General features: G+C 41.3%; 1 protein-coding gene across 1 annotated transcript in view; it reads left to right on the plus strand.

Moving 5' to 3' along the window:
- LOC126456508 (uncharacterized) overlaps positions 1 to 16,008 on the plus strand; it is a 159,070-nt gene that overhangs the window by 115,120 nt on the left and 27,942 nt on the right. Inside the window, exon 7 of the mRNA XM_050092258.1 lies at positions 15,682 to 15,867. Within this exon, the coding sequence (XP_049948215.1) occupies positions 15,682 to 15,867 (186 nt within the window). The remainder of the gene's footprint in view (positions 1 to 15,681; positions 15,868 to 16,008) is intronic.

A 16,008-nucleotide genomic window follows, 5' to 3' on the forward strand; every position in this document is an offset into this window, starting at 1 on the left:
GCAATGCAGGCTGCTATTCTCCCATGGAGACGATCGTAGAGATGCTGGATGTAGTCCTGTGGAACGGCTTGCCATGCCATTTACACCTGGCGCCTCAGTTGGACCAGCGTTCGTGCTGGACGTGCAGACCGCGTGAGACGACGCTTCATCCAGTCCCAAACATGCTCAATGGGGGACAGATCCGGAGATCTTGCTGGCCAGGGTAGTTGACTTACACCTTCTAGAGCACGTTGGGTGGCACGGGATACATGCGGACGTGCATTGTCCTGTTGGAACAGCAAGTTCCCTTGCCGGTCTAGGAATGGTAGAACGATGGGTTCGATGACGGTTTGGATGCACCGTGCACTATTCAGTGTCCCCTCGACGGTCACCAGTGGTGTATGGCCAGTGTAGGAGATCGCTCCCCACACCATGATGCCGGGTGTTGGCCCTGTGTGCCTCGGTCGTATGCAGTCCTGATTGTGGCGCTCACCTGCACGGCGCCAAACACGCATACGACCATCATTGGCACCAAGGCAGAAGCGACTCTCATCGCTGAAGACGACACGTCTCCATTCGTCCCTCCATTCACGCCTGTCGCGACACCACTGGAGGCGGGCTGCACGATGTTGGGGCGTGAGCGGAAGACGGCCTAACGGTGTGCGGGACCGTAGCCCAGCTTCATGGAGACGGTTGCGAATGGTCCTCGCCGATACCCCAGGAGCAACAGTGTCCCTAATTTGCTGGGAAGTGGCGGTGCGGTCCCCTACGGCACTGCGTAGGATCCTACGGTCTTGGCGTGCATCCGTGCGTCGCTGCGGTCCGGTCCCAGGTCGACGGGCACGTGCACCTTCCGCCGACCACTGGCGACAACATCGATGTACTGTGGGGACCTCACGCCCCACGTGTTGAGCAATTCGGCGGTACGTCCACCCGGCCTCCCGCTTGCCCACTATACGCCGTCGCTCAAAGTCCGTCAACTGCACATACGGTTCACGTCCACGCTGTCGCGGCATGGTACCAGTGTTAAAGACTGCGATGGAGCTCCGTATGCCACGGCAAACTGCCTGACACTGACGGCGGCGGTGCACAAATGCTGCGCAGCTAGCGCCATTCGACGGCCAACACCGCGGTTCCTGGTGTGTCCGCTGTGCCGTGCGTGTGATCATTGCTTGTACAGCCCTCTCGCAGTGTCCGGAGCAAGTATGGTGGGTCTGACACACCGGTGTCAATGTGTTCTTTTTTCCATTTCCAGGAGAGTATAAGACGGGTGTGTTTCATTCTTAGTTTGTAAACCATTGGCGATAACGACTCCCTCGTAAGAGAGCACTTTTATATGAAGGCATTAACCGTCGATAAATCGTTACGTGACATTTCATTGTAGCAGTCATTATAATAAATCATTCCAAGAATGACGTTTGTTCGTAAATCTCCAGTACGCGCGCATGAAATCTTGTGAGAGGCCCGTATCGAATGCTAACTAAAGTCGTTAGCCGATCATGCGGCCGTCGATACTGTGTCTGACGTCAAAATGATCACGTTTGCGGAAATTGTTGTGAATCGAACGTTACCCATTACTTTACTGAATGATATCAAAGCACCGTCCATGTAGGCTACTTATCCCTTCGCGTGCTTGACCTTCCGTCGCTGTGGATTTTACGAAACTCTTCTTGCTGTCGCTTCAAGAAGCCATTTCCACCACAAACGTCAGGAAAAGTATCTACAGAATGCGTGGAACATATACGCGCAAACCTTTAAAAAAATGCTCCCGCAAAATTAAGTGAAAACTTGAAATGCGGCAACTCTGTTGTTGTCATAGAAACGTAAACAAAATAGCTTTACGTGGTTGATCGTGATAGTTTCACGTGGGCGCTGTCCAAGTCAACTTTAACTGCCACGGATCATCTGTGCCCGAACGGAGTGTTCGGTATGTCCTAGCACTTAAATTGACTTTCAACTTTCTTAGCAAACTTTTGTGTATGTAAATAGTTCTTACTTTCATTCCGGCGTTATGATCAATTATTTGTGATCGTTTTTCTTTATCTGTTTTCCGTCGTTCCCTTAGTTGCTCTAAGTTACATACCTCCGCGAATAAACGACAAAAAGGGAATTGTTCCCGTAGCGTACACATCACGTGGACTTTCACATGACGACAACGAGTTAGGTAAGTCATCTCCGTTGTAATTACAAGTATTATTGTAACGGTCTTCTTTTGTCATTGCTGTAGTGACCACCGTAAACATACTTACAACGCCCACCACGAGAGTTGCGTGATCGATTTAGGATCGCACATTCAGTATTTATCGTTTGGACCCCGCAACTTCGATAGGCAATCATTCTTGGAAGTTACGCTCGTCTTCGATATGACCACACGTGGTAAAAAGAATGTACGCCGGCCGGGGTGGCCAAGCGGTTAAAGGCGCTACAGTCTGGAACCGCGCGACCGCTACGGTCGCAGGTTCGAATCCTGCCTCGGGCATGGATGTGTGTGATGTCCTTAGGTTAGTTAGGCTTAAGTAGTTCTAAGTTCTAGCGGACTGATGACCTTAGAAGTTAAGTCCCATAGTGCTCAGAGCCATTTGAGCCAAAAAGAATGTACCATTAATACCGGATTTCTTGTTGATAACTGAGTTATATACTAATTACGGAATGAGAGGCGAATCAGAGAAACTCTAGATTGGTGAGTCTTATCTCTTAGTTTAGACCAGCCACTCCGTCCCAAAATTATTCGAAGCGAGAGGGGCAATTGCACTGAAATGCTGTGGTCAAGAGGAATTTGCGATGGTATCCGTTGGCTTTTACCAGTGACGACATCGTGGTCTTCCTGCAACGATAGAACTTTCTAAAGTAATTCGTTTCCTTACCGGTAAAGATAGTTACGTTATTTGTTGCAATAACAGCATACATACTTATATTCCTTACTGTGTATCGCACTCTTCACTTTCACTGTATAACTAAACTTTGTTTTACAATACTAGCTTCGATTATATTGTCAATCCTTGGTACCTATCGTAAGTGTATGCTGTGTTACAGTCGTAATGAAAACTACCTGTTTCATTTACATCTACATCACACTCCATAAGCCACCTAACGGTGTGTACGGAGGGTTCTTCTGGTACCACTAACTGGTCGTTCTACCCTGTTCCAGCGAATGGCGCGTGGGAAAAATAACTGTCGGTAAGACTCTGCATTGGCTATAATTTCTCGAATTTTCTCCTCGTGGTGGTTACGCGAGATGTTTGCGGGAGGAAGTAATATGTTGTCCTATACTTCCTGCAAAGTGCCCTCTGGAAATTTCAATATTAAACCTCTCCGTGATGGACAACTCCTCTCTTGTAAAGTCTGCCAATGGACTTTTTTGAATATCTCGGTAACGTTCTCGCGTCTGCTAACCGATCCCGCAACGAAACGCACCGCCCTTCGTTGGATCTTCTCTGTCCCTTCTATCAGTCCTTCATGGTAAGGATCCCACATTGGTAAAGTGTGCTCAAGAACTGATAGAAGAAGCACCTTATAAGCCACTTCCTTCGTAGATGGATTGCATTTCCTTAAGACTTCCCATGAATCTCAGTGTGACGTCTGCTTTTTCTACTATTTTTTTTTACGTGGTCATTCGATATAAAGTCGCTCTCGGTAGTGACTGATAGATATTTTACGGTAGATAGTTTCCAACAATTTGCTGTCAATAGTGTAGTTGTGCAGTACGGATCCTGCACCGTTCATCAATCCTCTGCAGGTCATTCTGCAAATCGATGCTGGCTTCTGGTGTTGCTATATTGCTATAGACAACCACATCACCTGAGAACAGTCTTAAAGAGCATCCGACGCTTCGCTTTCTACTAGATCATTCTTATTTGTTGTAAACAATAACGGTCTTATCACACTTCGTTAAGGTAGTGTGGAAATTACCTTTACATTTTTTGATATTGCTCCGTTAAGAGCAACGTGTTGTGTTCTGTCTGCAAGGAAGTCTCGAATCCAGTCGTAAATTTGGTCCGATACTCGTTATCTCGTTTTTTTTTTTTTTTTTTTTTTTTTTTTTTTTTTTTTTTTTTTTTTTTTTTGGTGGGTTCAAATGCTTTCATGAAGGCAAGGAGCACGGCATCAACTTGAGCGCCGTCGTCTTACGGTTCATTGTATGGCCGAAGATATGACTTTATAGTCGCATGGTGATAATGAGTCCAACGCTTAGCACTCTTGTTCATGTTCACTACATCACTATACACATAGTATCGCGATCTACACTTTGTCCGGTCCCTGATAAGAGACATTATTTTTTCCCGGCCGTGTCCCTAGATTTAGATGAGCCATACCTTTCTCACATTACTGGAAACGAGACTAGCAGTTCCTCTGAAATGCATTTACAGTGATCTCTCCTCGCGTTTGTGTCACACGAGAAAGTGTTTCCTTTCTCTAAAGACAGCGGAAGTGGTTTCGACGGGAAGTGAAATCTTTACGATAGTAATTATCGTTATTAATTTCAATTAAAAAGCACTACAAAAATGACAACAGCTTATTAGTTGAACAAACGATGTTTCTGTATCGACATCTACGTATACACTCTTCAACCCACCGTATAACGCATGCGGCAGGTAGTCGTGCAGTCACTGCCCCATTGCGCCCTCCCACAGGTCGGAAAGGAATGATGGCATAAGTATTTCTGCAGGCCGTAATCTCTATATTCTTATTTTCACGGTTCCTTTGCGAGACATACTATGGTATCAGCATAATGGTTACACAGTTTTCTTCCAGTACATTCAGGAATCGGTCGAACTAATGTCTTGTATGCGATTGCCTTTATAGATGCAGAGCACTTAACCTAGAATCCTTCCAAAAAATCCAAGTCTTCAATTCACCTTCCCTAACACTGATTTTGCTTTATATTCTCATTTTATAGCGCCTACCCCTACATACGTACACGATGTGAGATGTTGATGATGCTCACCACTAATCTTATAACCGTATACTACGGGGTCCTTGCTCTCTGTTATAGTCTTAATCTTATATTCATCTGCATTTAAGGACAGCTTCAATTCATTACATCAGGTGGAAGTTAAGTACAAGTATTTCTGCACTTCCGTATGATCATTCTACGAAATAGTTTCATGCAAACAACATCATCGTCAGTGAACAATGTTACAGTGCTCTGATAGACGGAGAAAAGTATTGTAGGCTTCACACATGGCCCTACTTACGCGGATCTATGATTTTCCCTGCAGTCTCTATTTTCCGATTGTCAGCATTAAACCAAAGGGAGTCTTTGCCGTCTTTCATTACATCTACATGTATATAATTACTCCGAAAGCCACTATGTAATGCATGCACGTCGTAACGGTATTATCAGCTGTCTTTCCGGGTCTAGTGTAGCGGGGGATACAACCCGTCGGCTTTGGACAATGACGTCACAAGTCGCCAGAGAGCAGTTTACCATTTTCGCTTTTGCTGTTATGTTTCAGTTTCGTTTTTTTACTGATTGCTTAATAAAGTGGATCTGTTTATTCTATCTCGAGAGATTTTTTTTTAAAAAGCCAAAAAACACTTATCAGCTACTGAAGGGAGCTACAACACTAAGAAGAATCGCTTCTCGTTTGGTGACTTGTGACGTCATTGTCCAAAGCCGACGGGTTGTATCCCCTGCTACACTAGTCCCGTCTTTCCTATACTGTTGGCGTCTGTATACCTTTGTACGTGCCCCAATCTCTCTTTTTTTCATGAACCCTACGCTATGTGTCGGTGGAAGCGCTACTGTCGCGCAGTCTTCAAATATACGTACACGTCCTCTACATTTACCTAACAGGGTTTCACGACATCTACGTCGTCCTATTACGCTTCTTTGTGCCACATCCGATGCTGCTTCCGTCTCCGTGAAACATTCGCTGTCCAGTATAAAGCACTGGGTTCTGTTACTCAGATATTCCCCGAGACAATCACATATCTGAAGAGATACTCCACGTTCGTTAGTAGTCGACGATGTGGTACAGTATCCATAGACTGCAGTTCACCTTTTCAGAAGCATTTACGTCTGCTTGCAGAATGTCGTGTGTTTCATACGCGTGTTTTTTTATTCCTGAATCCTTGTTGATTCATCGAGAGAAGTTCATTTTTCCACCGGAACGTCAGAATGTTTGAGGTTAAAATATAGTTAGGAGCTTGCAACAAATGGACGTCACTGATATAGGTTAGTAAAATGTATGCATCCAGTTTCTTGCCATTTTTGTAAATAGGAAGGACTTGCGATCTTTTCCAGTTAAAGGGGACTATTAGCTACCCAGTAGAAATGAAAAGAGTTAATTTCGTGAAGTATTTAATGTAAAATCCAACTGGAATTCTGTCCTGTCCTTATGCCAGGGCCACACATTGGTACGCTAGTATTCTCTTGTCTGAATACATTTCTAAAGTGAAAATTTCGGCTGCCTGCTGTCTTCAGATTCTATACCAGACGGATCCACGAGAGATTATATGTTAGTTTTGGATCAGTCCATTGACATTACTTATCACCATAACTTCGTAGGATTTTCTATAAATCTTTCACCAGGATCTGATCGTGAAAATTGTGGTAGCCCTTACACTCGGCCTTCTTACTTATGCACGAGATGTTGTTAACGTTTTTCTGTCAGTATCCAAGCAATATGTTTTCTAGCGAAATTTACTTGTCTCTGCTTTCAAAACATTCTGCGAATGGTACCATTAATCGAAGGCGGGTGTTTGGCCTATTTTATTACTTTACTTGGAAAGTACTTATACAGGCGGTCTTTTAATCTACTTTTCCAGATCTGAACTTAATGTTCTCAGTTTGTCCGTAAATAGGGTAATAATGGCAGTCTATCATTTCGACTAGACACAAATATTAACTCAGTTTTCTTAATGGCCTTTTTACCTTTGATGACCATTGTTACTCTCACAACATAATGTCCCCTGAAACTTTTCTTGCCGGCGTCACTCTCGAAAAAACGGGTTTGTTAGTGACTGGAAGGCCTATAGTATTTCTTTCGTATGGGGATTTTCGGACTAGTTCGAGGCATTTTTAGACAAAGTTTCCAATACTACTGCAGAAAACTTTTTGTTCTCACCGTAGATGACGTAAACGTTGTTTTTGCGGCCAATACAGTGCCTTTTAAAGTCACTACCTGTTATTGCCGTATGGTAGAACAATTTTCGTGGTATTGAGTTAAGGATATCTTCGAATGACTCTGCGACCGATGTTTTTGAATCTGGTCGTCGATCGAAACATTATATTACATTGCTAAACACTGTTTTTTTGGCATTGATTTTTAAGTGCTTTTACGAGTAGAACCATTTTGTGTTACTGAATGCGAATGTGGTCTCAGTTTTACTAAACTGGCTCCAGTTTTGTGGCAATTTAACGTTTATCGATGAATATAAACATACAGCAATATCATCTCTGAGTAGGCGTATCCTAATCATAAGTCACGTGTTACTCCCTCAAATAACACTAAAACGACATATTAAGTACTGTAATTAACTTTATGTTGCATTACTTCATAACTGACAAAACATATGCCTACATTCAGTGAGACTACAGCAATTACTCCTTCATGAATCGATGTCGGTTTGATTTTCTTCTGTATTGGTCTTCAGGGCAATCGCACCAACAGTAGTCAGCCATCATGTGTGTGTGTCCCACCTGCCTTGATACCTGTCTTCCATTATGTTAATTTTTTGGTGGGACCCCTCCCCTTGCTCCTCGCTGTAATCTCCTAAGATATACGGAAATATTGATAAGTGACGGTGGAGAAAATGCACTTTCATATTCGTATTAACACCCAACTTTTTAAAGGCTGTCAACATGTTCCGCACAATTTCTTTGTAATTGTCTGCCTTATTATTACCGAAGAAGTTTTTCACAACTAAGATGTAACTACGCCAGCCCGACAGTTCTGAATCACTCATGGAATTTGTCACGTTGGAATCATTCATTAGTTTGCGAATCTGCGGCCCATCAAATATACTTGCTTTCATTTTTTCAGTGTTCAGTCCAGGAAAAAAGTCTACGTACGTATTTGAAGCAGTTGCCTTCTTTATCTAGGATCCTAATAAATTGCTTCTCCAGTCGTAGCTTTATATGCAATGGAGGAAGAATTATTTTCTCTCTCTGAATGACGTTGGCTGCACCTACAGTAAGACTTTCACTTAAAGGCCATGTCACTTTGCTCCAATGATCTTGTTTTGCTCTGCTGTCCCATAAACATATAAAACAAGGGTACTTTGTGTACCCACACTGCTGCCGAAGCAAGATGTTTACCATCGTCAGATCACAACAAATAGGCCATTGATGTTCATGATAGCGTGATTTCTGCAGCATAATTTTGATAGTTTCATTCCTCTATCATTTTTGTTGAGTGGTCAATGGGATAGGATGCAAAGATGTTACCGTTGTGAAGTAAGACACATTTCAGGCTGCTGGTGGAGCTATCTATAAAAAGCCGCCAGTCTTTTGGTTGATATTCCTGTAACTCCATCTGAGTGAGCAGACCGGGAACGTTATTGCAATACACAAAATTTTTCGTCTCGGCTGAAGCATTGCAGAAGACCTGCTTCTTTTGTATGGTGTACAGAAATTTTCGTTTCTAGTATAAGACAGTTGTTTTTCTTTTGCATGGATGCCAGAGGTTCTGCTGTATTCTTTGACAAATGAAGATCTAGTAGCAGATCGTTTAGTTTCTGTTGAGTGAACAACTTAGGTGAAGAAATTTCTCCTTCATATTCACTTCCACTGCTGATGCTGCTTTTGCTCTCGACATCCTGTATTTCTTCAGATTCTGACGCTGTAAGTTCGGATAGTTTAGTAAACACTGGTAGAGGAACTTCTTCACTGTGTGCCACAGGTCTCGTGGCTGATTCTAAATTTACATACTCCCATGTACGTTTGTTTATTAGATTGAAACCTTTGACATCTACATCACAAAAGTATTTCATCGTGGTGGTTTTTTAGCTCTCGCCAGACCATTGGTGCACCGAAATTGAAACATTCTCCTTGATCATTTTTCCGCTGTTGAAGACACTCTACACAATTTTTACAAACCGTGTGCGGAGCCCGTGGTCTATCTTGGTCCCCAAGCTGTATCACAAAACATGCAAGGATGCCTTTTTTTACAAAGTCTGTGACGTTCCGTCTTTGTTTCTGTAGGCAGAATTCACCGCAAATATAACAGAACACATTGGGGTTGTTTATGGATCCTCTTCGCGAAGAACTCATATTTTCCTGAAACAGATAAAATAAAAATACAAAATAAGTTTTAAAGTATTTAATAGAAAGCTTAATTGCGAAATATCAAAAAGAGTGTTAAAATTTAGATATCAATAAAGATCAGTGATACTGACGGAAAATCTGCATCTATGGGAACATTTAATAAAAATCCAGGAACATAAATGTCTACAGAACTAGAGCCAATTCGAGAAAATTAAAGCCATATTCGGATTCAGGGCCCCTGAAACATAATGAATTTGTTTGAATATCCCTGGCAACAAATATTTTTAAAGATCTGTGTTATTTTTGCTCTACTGTTACATCTACGTCTATAGTTCTGAAGCCACTTTATAATTTGTGATGGAGGGCAGTCTGCTTACCAACTTCACTTTACCTCTTTCCTGTTCCAGCCGCGAATGGTCCACCGAAAGATCAGTTGTTGGTAAGCCTCCGTGTGAACTCGAATCCCTCTAACGCTGCGTTCATAGTCTTTTCGCAAAATGTACGTCGGAGACAGCAATACATTGTTGAGTGTTGTAGTACTGAACCTCGGAATTTCAACAGGAAATCACACCGTGATGGAGAATACTTCTCTGGCAAAGTCTGCCACTGGAATTGGATGATCACCTTCCATTGAATCTCAGTGTGTTACCTGTCTTTACAGCAATTAGTTTCTGTGGTCCTTCCACCTTAAATCGCTCCACGCGCGTACTACCCAATATTTGACGGATATGGCTGTTTCCAGTGACTGTTCAGCAATCGAGCAATCACACAATAACAAGTCTTTTCCACTGTTTATGTAGAGTAAGTTTAATTTTTTATGTTGAGAGTCAACAGCCGGTTCCTACATCCAGAACTTCCTATATTTCGCCACAATTTTCTAGCGTTGCTACTTCAGTCCATACTGCAGCGTAATCCGCAACGTTCTCATGGAGGCTCTGTCATTATTCACTAGATCATTTATAAATATTGTCAACAGTATTGGGTCTGTAAAATTCCCTTGGAGCACGCCCGAAGTCACTTTTATATCTGTAGATTTCGTCCACATTAGGCTGAGCCCACCAACTCCACTTACCCATTAGTTCGTAATCGGATTCATTTTGGACCTCTCGAGAACTAATTCATCAATTTGACAGACAAACACTCCTTTCTCCTGGGGAGTCTAAAGTGTGTTTCCGATATATATTCTACGTGTTGACAAAAATTTCCCTAGTCAGTACTTCGGGCTACAACCAAGTCCCAGTTCTTAATGTGATGTGGGGATGACTACTTTCTACGACAGATGTGGGCTTTGGGGATTTAATGCGAATACTCTGACATTTAATAACCAGTATGGTGAGATTCGCACCATTCACATTTTATATCCGGGGTGTTGAAATAATTGCCTCACCTTCTGCAGGTTTTTCTACTTGGGATCTCGAAGTTTGGGGTAATTAAAAAAAAGTATGTGTGCGATTCACACGACCTCTGCCACACGAGGGACCGTTTCCCACCGGCCTATCCACGGCAACGTTTCAAGCTTCTACCCTGAGGACGGTCTCGCTATAAAACCAGCGAATCCTCTGGTGTAAATCTTCCACTCGTCTCTAGATCAGTGTGGGCACAAGTAGCTGATGGATAGATGTTGCAAATAGATGTTGCGCAGAGATCTCACGAGGGGGGCTAGTTGTCACCACCAGTTGCCGGAAAGAGCCGACAATGCTCAGAAGCCGAGCGATAGATGTCATTGATGTCTAAGTAAGCGACTTTTTGCAGCTGGCTGCACCCTGCGCCCGCATCTGTTCCTAGGTTGGTCTCCATCACCTAGCTAAACATTTCCACCCGGGAAACACAGCCGTTATGCGTATCGTTACTCCCCCCCCCCCCTTCCCCTGACGTAATTTCGCATAGACGCGACTATCATTGGAACTGCTCACAACATATCACAATACAAACGGGTACTGATACGATCAATGGAAGATTACACAGAAGCGATGCAAACAGTAAAATATGAGAATCTAGAATTTCAATTTGGCACATGAATCTTGTACACGCGGTCAAACACAAAGGAAAATTCCGAAATAGGCTTTTATATGTAAATAAAAGTGCGAATTGCACGGATTTTTCACCTAGCTGTTTCTGCGCTGACTTATAGACTGGCGTGCCTGGGTTGTTCCTTTAGAAGATCACAGCCAGTTTCTTACCACTTTCTTCCCGAGTGCGAAAGTGTTTTGTTTCTAATGACCTCGTTATCGAGAGATATTAAACCATAATTTTCCTATAGTAGCCATATACACGTGTGAACTTTGCACCTTCAAACAGAAAGAGAACTGTAGGAATAAAGTCCTAACTATCGTTTGCTTACATAGAAAATAAAATAAAAATAAAACGTAAACCAGAAGCAACGCTCGAACTTGAGGGTTCAAGAGCTGCGAGAGTCGGTGTATCTAGAGCCATTGCTTACGCACTACAGTACTAGCTGTAATTTAACGCTCGCTAGTTCACACTCTATCAGGTGACAGTGGCGGTAATACCAGAATTCAGATACACTACTTCATGACATCCGCTTGAGTCTAGCTCTGGTAAATTGAAACAGAACGGAATCAAATATGAAAAACTGAAGTAAGCGCAATGCGGAATTTGAGGCTTGCATCTGCTGCGAGATTGCTGTGCCTGGTGCTGTTGCAACGGCATCGACAACACTGCTTTAATGTTATACGGCAACTTAGTGTCTACAAAATATCTGTAATTTTCAAGACAAGTGATACTTTTATTGGCATAGACGAGAATTGAGCTGTTCGTGAGAACAAAATGAGAAGCGCCAAATAGGAATATGGACATATAGAGGATTAAATTTTGCAGTTGATCCACAAATCTGAATAATTTTATTCTAACGTCCCTTTTGTTCTGGGTGGCTTTTAACATCTGTATTCATCCATATTTAGGCATAAAAAGAACAAGAAACAGACTATACCGCATGAAATATACAAAATAAACACATTATTGTAGTGGAGATAATGGTCTATGTCCCAAATCACATACGCTGACAACAAAACATAATTATAAATAATCTTATTGGAACATTTACACGGAGTTGCTAGAAAACTTAACTGTATAGCTCGTTGCTCGAAAGTGCTTGATCATTCATCACTCTCAACACAGATGTGTTCATTGTCCAAACTTGCTGGTGTTAGTGACAAGGAAGTTCACGGCGAACAGAAGGGATGTAATCTATGAGGGACAGAACTTCAGAAACTTCAATAGCCTGATTACGTCGTCTTTTAGTCGAAAAGTAAGAACTGGTTTTTGCCTCTCTCATGTGCGGAATCTTACTGTGCGCCAAATGTCATGGCAATGTCTCGCTAGTGAATATACGCGTTGGGTATTCAGAAGTCACATCCCACCTGCATACATTTCTTAGATTGGCAGCCAGATGCATTCTGAACATCAAAGTCACAAATTTTTAACAATATTTTGAACGCCTCCTTCAAATTACATTCATCTAATTTTCAAAACTTTTAAGAGTACAGTGACAGTTAGGTTCAAATGGCTCTGAGCACTATGGGACTTAATATCTGAGGTCATCAGTCCCCTAGAACTTAGAACTACTTAAACAGTCCCCTAGAACTTAGAACTACTTAAACCTAATTAACCTAAGGACATCACACACATCCATGCCCGAGGCAGGACTGGAACCTGTGACCATAGCGGTCGCGTGGTTCCAGACTGAAGCGCCTAGAACCGCTCGGCCACAACGGCCGTCGGCAGTTAGATCCTATATCTTTTTTATATACAGTTTTTCCGGAAAGAGATACATATTCTTCGCTTGTATTACATCTCTTCTGCTTGAACTTCCGTTGCAAGGTGTATATCATCCTTTTCTCAGAAGAGCTCTTCATATGTTCTTCTGTCTCTTCATGACAGTGAAACACTGCTCGATATTAACTCCAATTCGACATCCTTCGCAGTTTACCTGAATAGCAACAAAGATTATTATTATTATTTCTTTCTTTTCTCAGACGTTATGTCTGGTCAAAAATGGAAAGTGACGCGGACCTTGATCAAGCGTGACTTCCTTTTAACTGTACGGTATATGTTATCTTGCGTTTAGGAACTTTCGGGTAATTGAACGTGTATCAATAATTACGGATTTCTGTAGTTGTATATATAAGTTTGGATGTAGCTGTATTGCATTGATGTACTAGTGGATATTGTGTGGTATGACTCCTGTAGTTGATAGTATAATTGGTATAATGTCAACTTGATCCTGATGCCACATGTCCTTGACTTCCTCAGCCAGTTGGATGTGTTTTTCAATCTTTTTCTCCTGTTTTCTTTTGTATATTTGTTGTATTGGGTATGGATATTTCGATTAGTTGTGTTAATTTCTTCTTTTTATTGGTGAGTATGATGTCAGGTTTGTTATGTGGTGTTGTTTTATCTGTTATAATGGTTCTGTTCCAGTATAATTTGTATTCATCATTCTACAGTACATTTTGTGGTGCATACTTGTATGTGGGAACGTGTTGTTTTATAAGTTAATGTTGTAAGCCAAGCTGTTGGTGTATTATTTTTGCTACATTGTCATGTCTTCTGGGGTATTCTGTATTTTCTAGTGTTGTACATCCGCTTGTGATGTGATCTACTGTTTCTATTTGTTGTTTGCAAAGTCTGCATTTATCTGTTGTGGTATTGGGGTCTTTAATAATATGCTTGCTGTAATATCTGGTGTTTATTGTTTGATCCTGTATTGCAATCATGAATCCTTACGTCTCACTGTATATATTGTCTTTTCTTAGCCATGTGCTGGATGCATCTTGATCGATGTGTGGCTGTGTTAGATGATACGGGTGCTTGCTATGTAGTGTTTTCTTTTTCCAATTTACTTTCTTCGTATCTGTTGATGTTATGTGATCTAAAGGGTTGTAGAAGTGGTTATGAAATTGCAGTGGTGTAGCCGATGTATTTATATGAGTGATTGCTTTGTGTATTTTGCTAGTTTCTGCTCGTTCTAGAAAGAATTTTCTTAAATTGTCTACCTGTCCATAATGTAGGTTTTTTATGTCGATGAATCCCCTTCCTCCTTCCTTTCTGCTTAATGTGAATCTTTCTGTTGCTGAATGTATGTGATGTATTCTGTATTTGTGGCATTGTGATCGTGTAAGTGTATTGAATGTTTCTAGGTCTGTGTTACTCCATTTCACTACTCCAAATGAGTAGGTCAATATTGGTATTGCATAAGTATTTATAGCTTTTGTCTTGTTTCTTGCTGTCAATTCTGTTTTCAGTATTTTTGTTAGTCTTTGTCTATATTTTTCTTTTAGTTCTTCTTTAATATTTGTATTATCTATTCCTATTTTTTGTCTGTATCCTAGATATTTATAGGCATCTGTTTTTTCCATCGCTTCTATGCTGTCGCTGTGGTTATGCAATATGTAATCTTCTTGTTTAGTGTGTTCTCCCTTGACTATGCTATTTTCTTACATTTGTCTGTTCCAAAAGCCATATTTATATCATTGCCGAATACTTCTGTTATCTTTAGTGATTGGTTGAGTTGTTGATTTGTTGCTGCCAGTAGTTTTAGATCATCCATATATAGCAAATGTGTGATTTTGTGTGGGTATGTTCCAGTAATATTCTATCCATAATTTGTATTATTTAGCATGTTGGATAGTGGGTTCAGGGCAAGGCAGAACCAGAAAGAACTTAAAGAGTCTCCTTGGTATATTCCACGCTTAATCTGTATTGGCTATGATGTGATATTATTTGAATTTGTTTGGATATTAAGTGTGGGTTTCCAATTTTTTATTACTATGTTTATTATTATTATTATTATTATTATTATTATTATTATTATCGTTGTTGCTATTATTATTAGTTGTACAAATATAAATGAAGAAATATTCTTATACACATCATCAAGCCTTCAACAACAGCCATTCAATAACAACCTGATATATAATGCATTTCACGAGCATAATGGTATGTATCTGCACTTAACATTTTGTTTGTGAGATGTAAAGCAATTTGCCAATTTACAAACGTCTTGGTTATCTGAATGGGAATCTACTCAGGATCCTGGTCGGAGATACCAGGTTTAGTGAGAACGTCTTTGTTTTCTTGTAAGTCATCAGATGTGGCTGTAGTCTCGGGAAACGTAACGTGGGTCCGTTTTAGCGCCAGCCATTTTACCTGTCGCTTGCCATTGAGTTCCCGCGGCAGCCAGCCACTGGCGTTTACAATGAAGCGTCGCCCTGACTTCTGTTGAGTGAAACTAGAACTTTTTCCTGGTGTTTAATATTCTGCCGCTCATTCGTACTGCCAATTTCCCGTAATTCAAAATACTCGGCAGTGACGCTTACCATTCTGTTCCTCGGGCCACTCAGTTATAAACAGGTAGTTCCACGCTACATCGCATTCACATGACAATATTTTTTAGGAGAGCCCAGTGTGCCATATTATTATTTGTTTGCAAACTGTATAAGAATATTACAAGCAATTACTTTATTTTTCAGGAAATACCTGGCCGTTTAACCAACTACTTAGAAGAGCAAAGAGTTATGAACGAAGAGAAGAAGAAGAGTCAATATTCTCCCTTTATTATGGATTCTACGCAAATGCAACATCCTATAGAAGAGATCCAGGAAGAAGTGAAACCACGGCATATCCTGCATGAAGATGTACCTGTAACAAAAACTGTGGTACAGTACATTCGCTGAGTCTTTTTCACTTCTCACTAACTTTCTGAATTTTCACCTTGATGTCACCGGAAAAAGAAATTCATGTGCCAAATTGACTCAATGTATTAACGTTATCAGACATCAGTTAAGAATATATGGGGC

The sequence above is a fragment of the Schistocerca serialis genome, chromosome 2, assembly GCF_023864345.2.
Source record: "Schistocerca serialis cubense isolate TAMUIC-IGC-003099 chromosome 2, iqSchSeri2.2, whole genome shotgun sequence".
NCBI lineage: Eukaryota > Metazoa > Arthropoda > Insecta > Orthoptera > Acrididae > Schistocerca > Schistocerca serialis.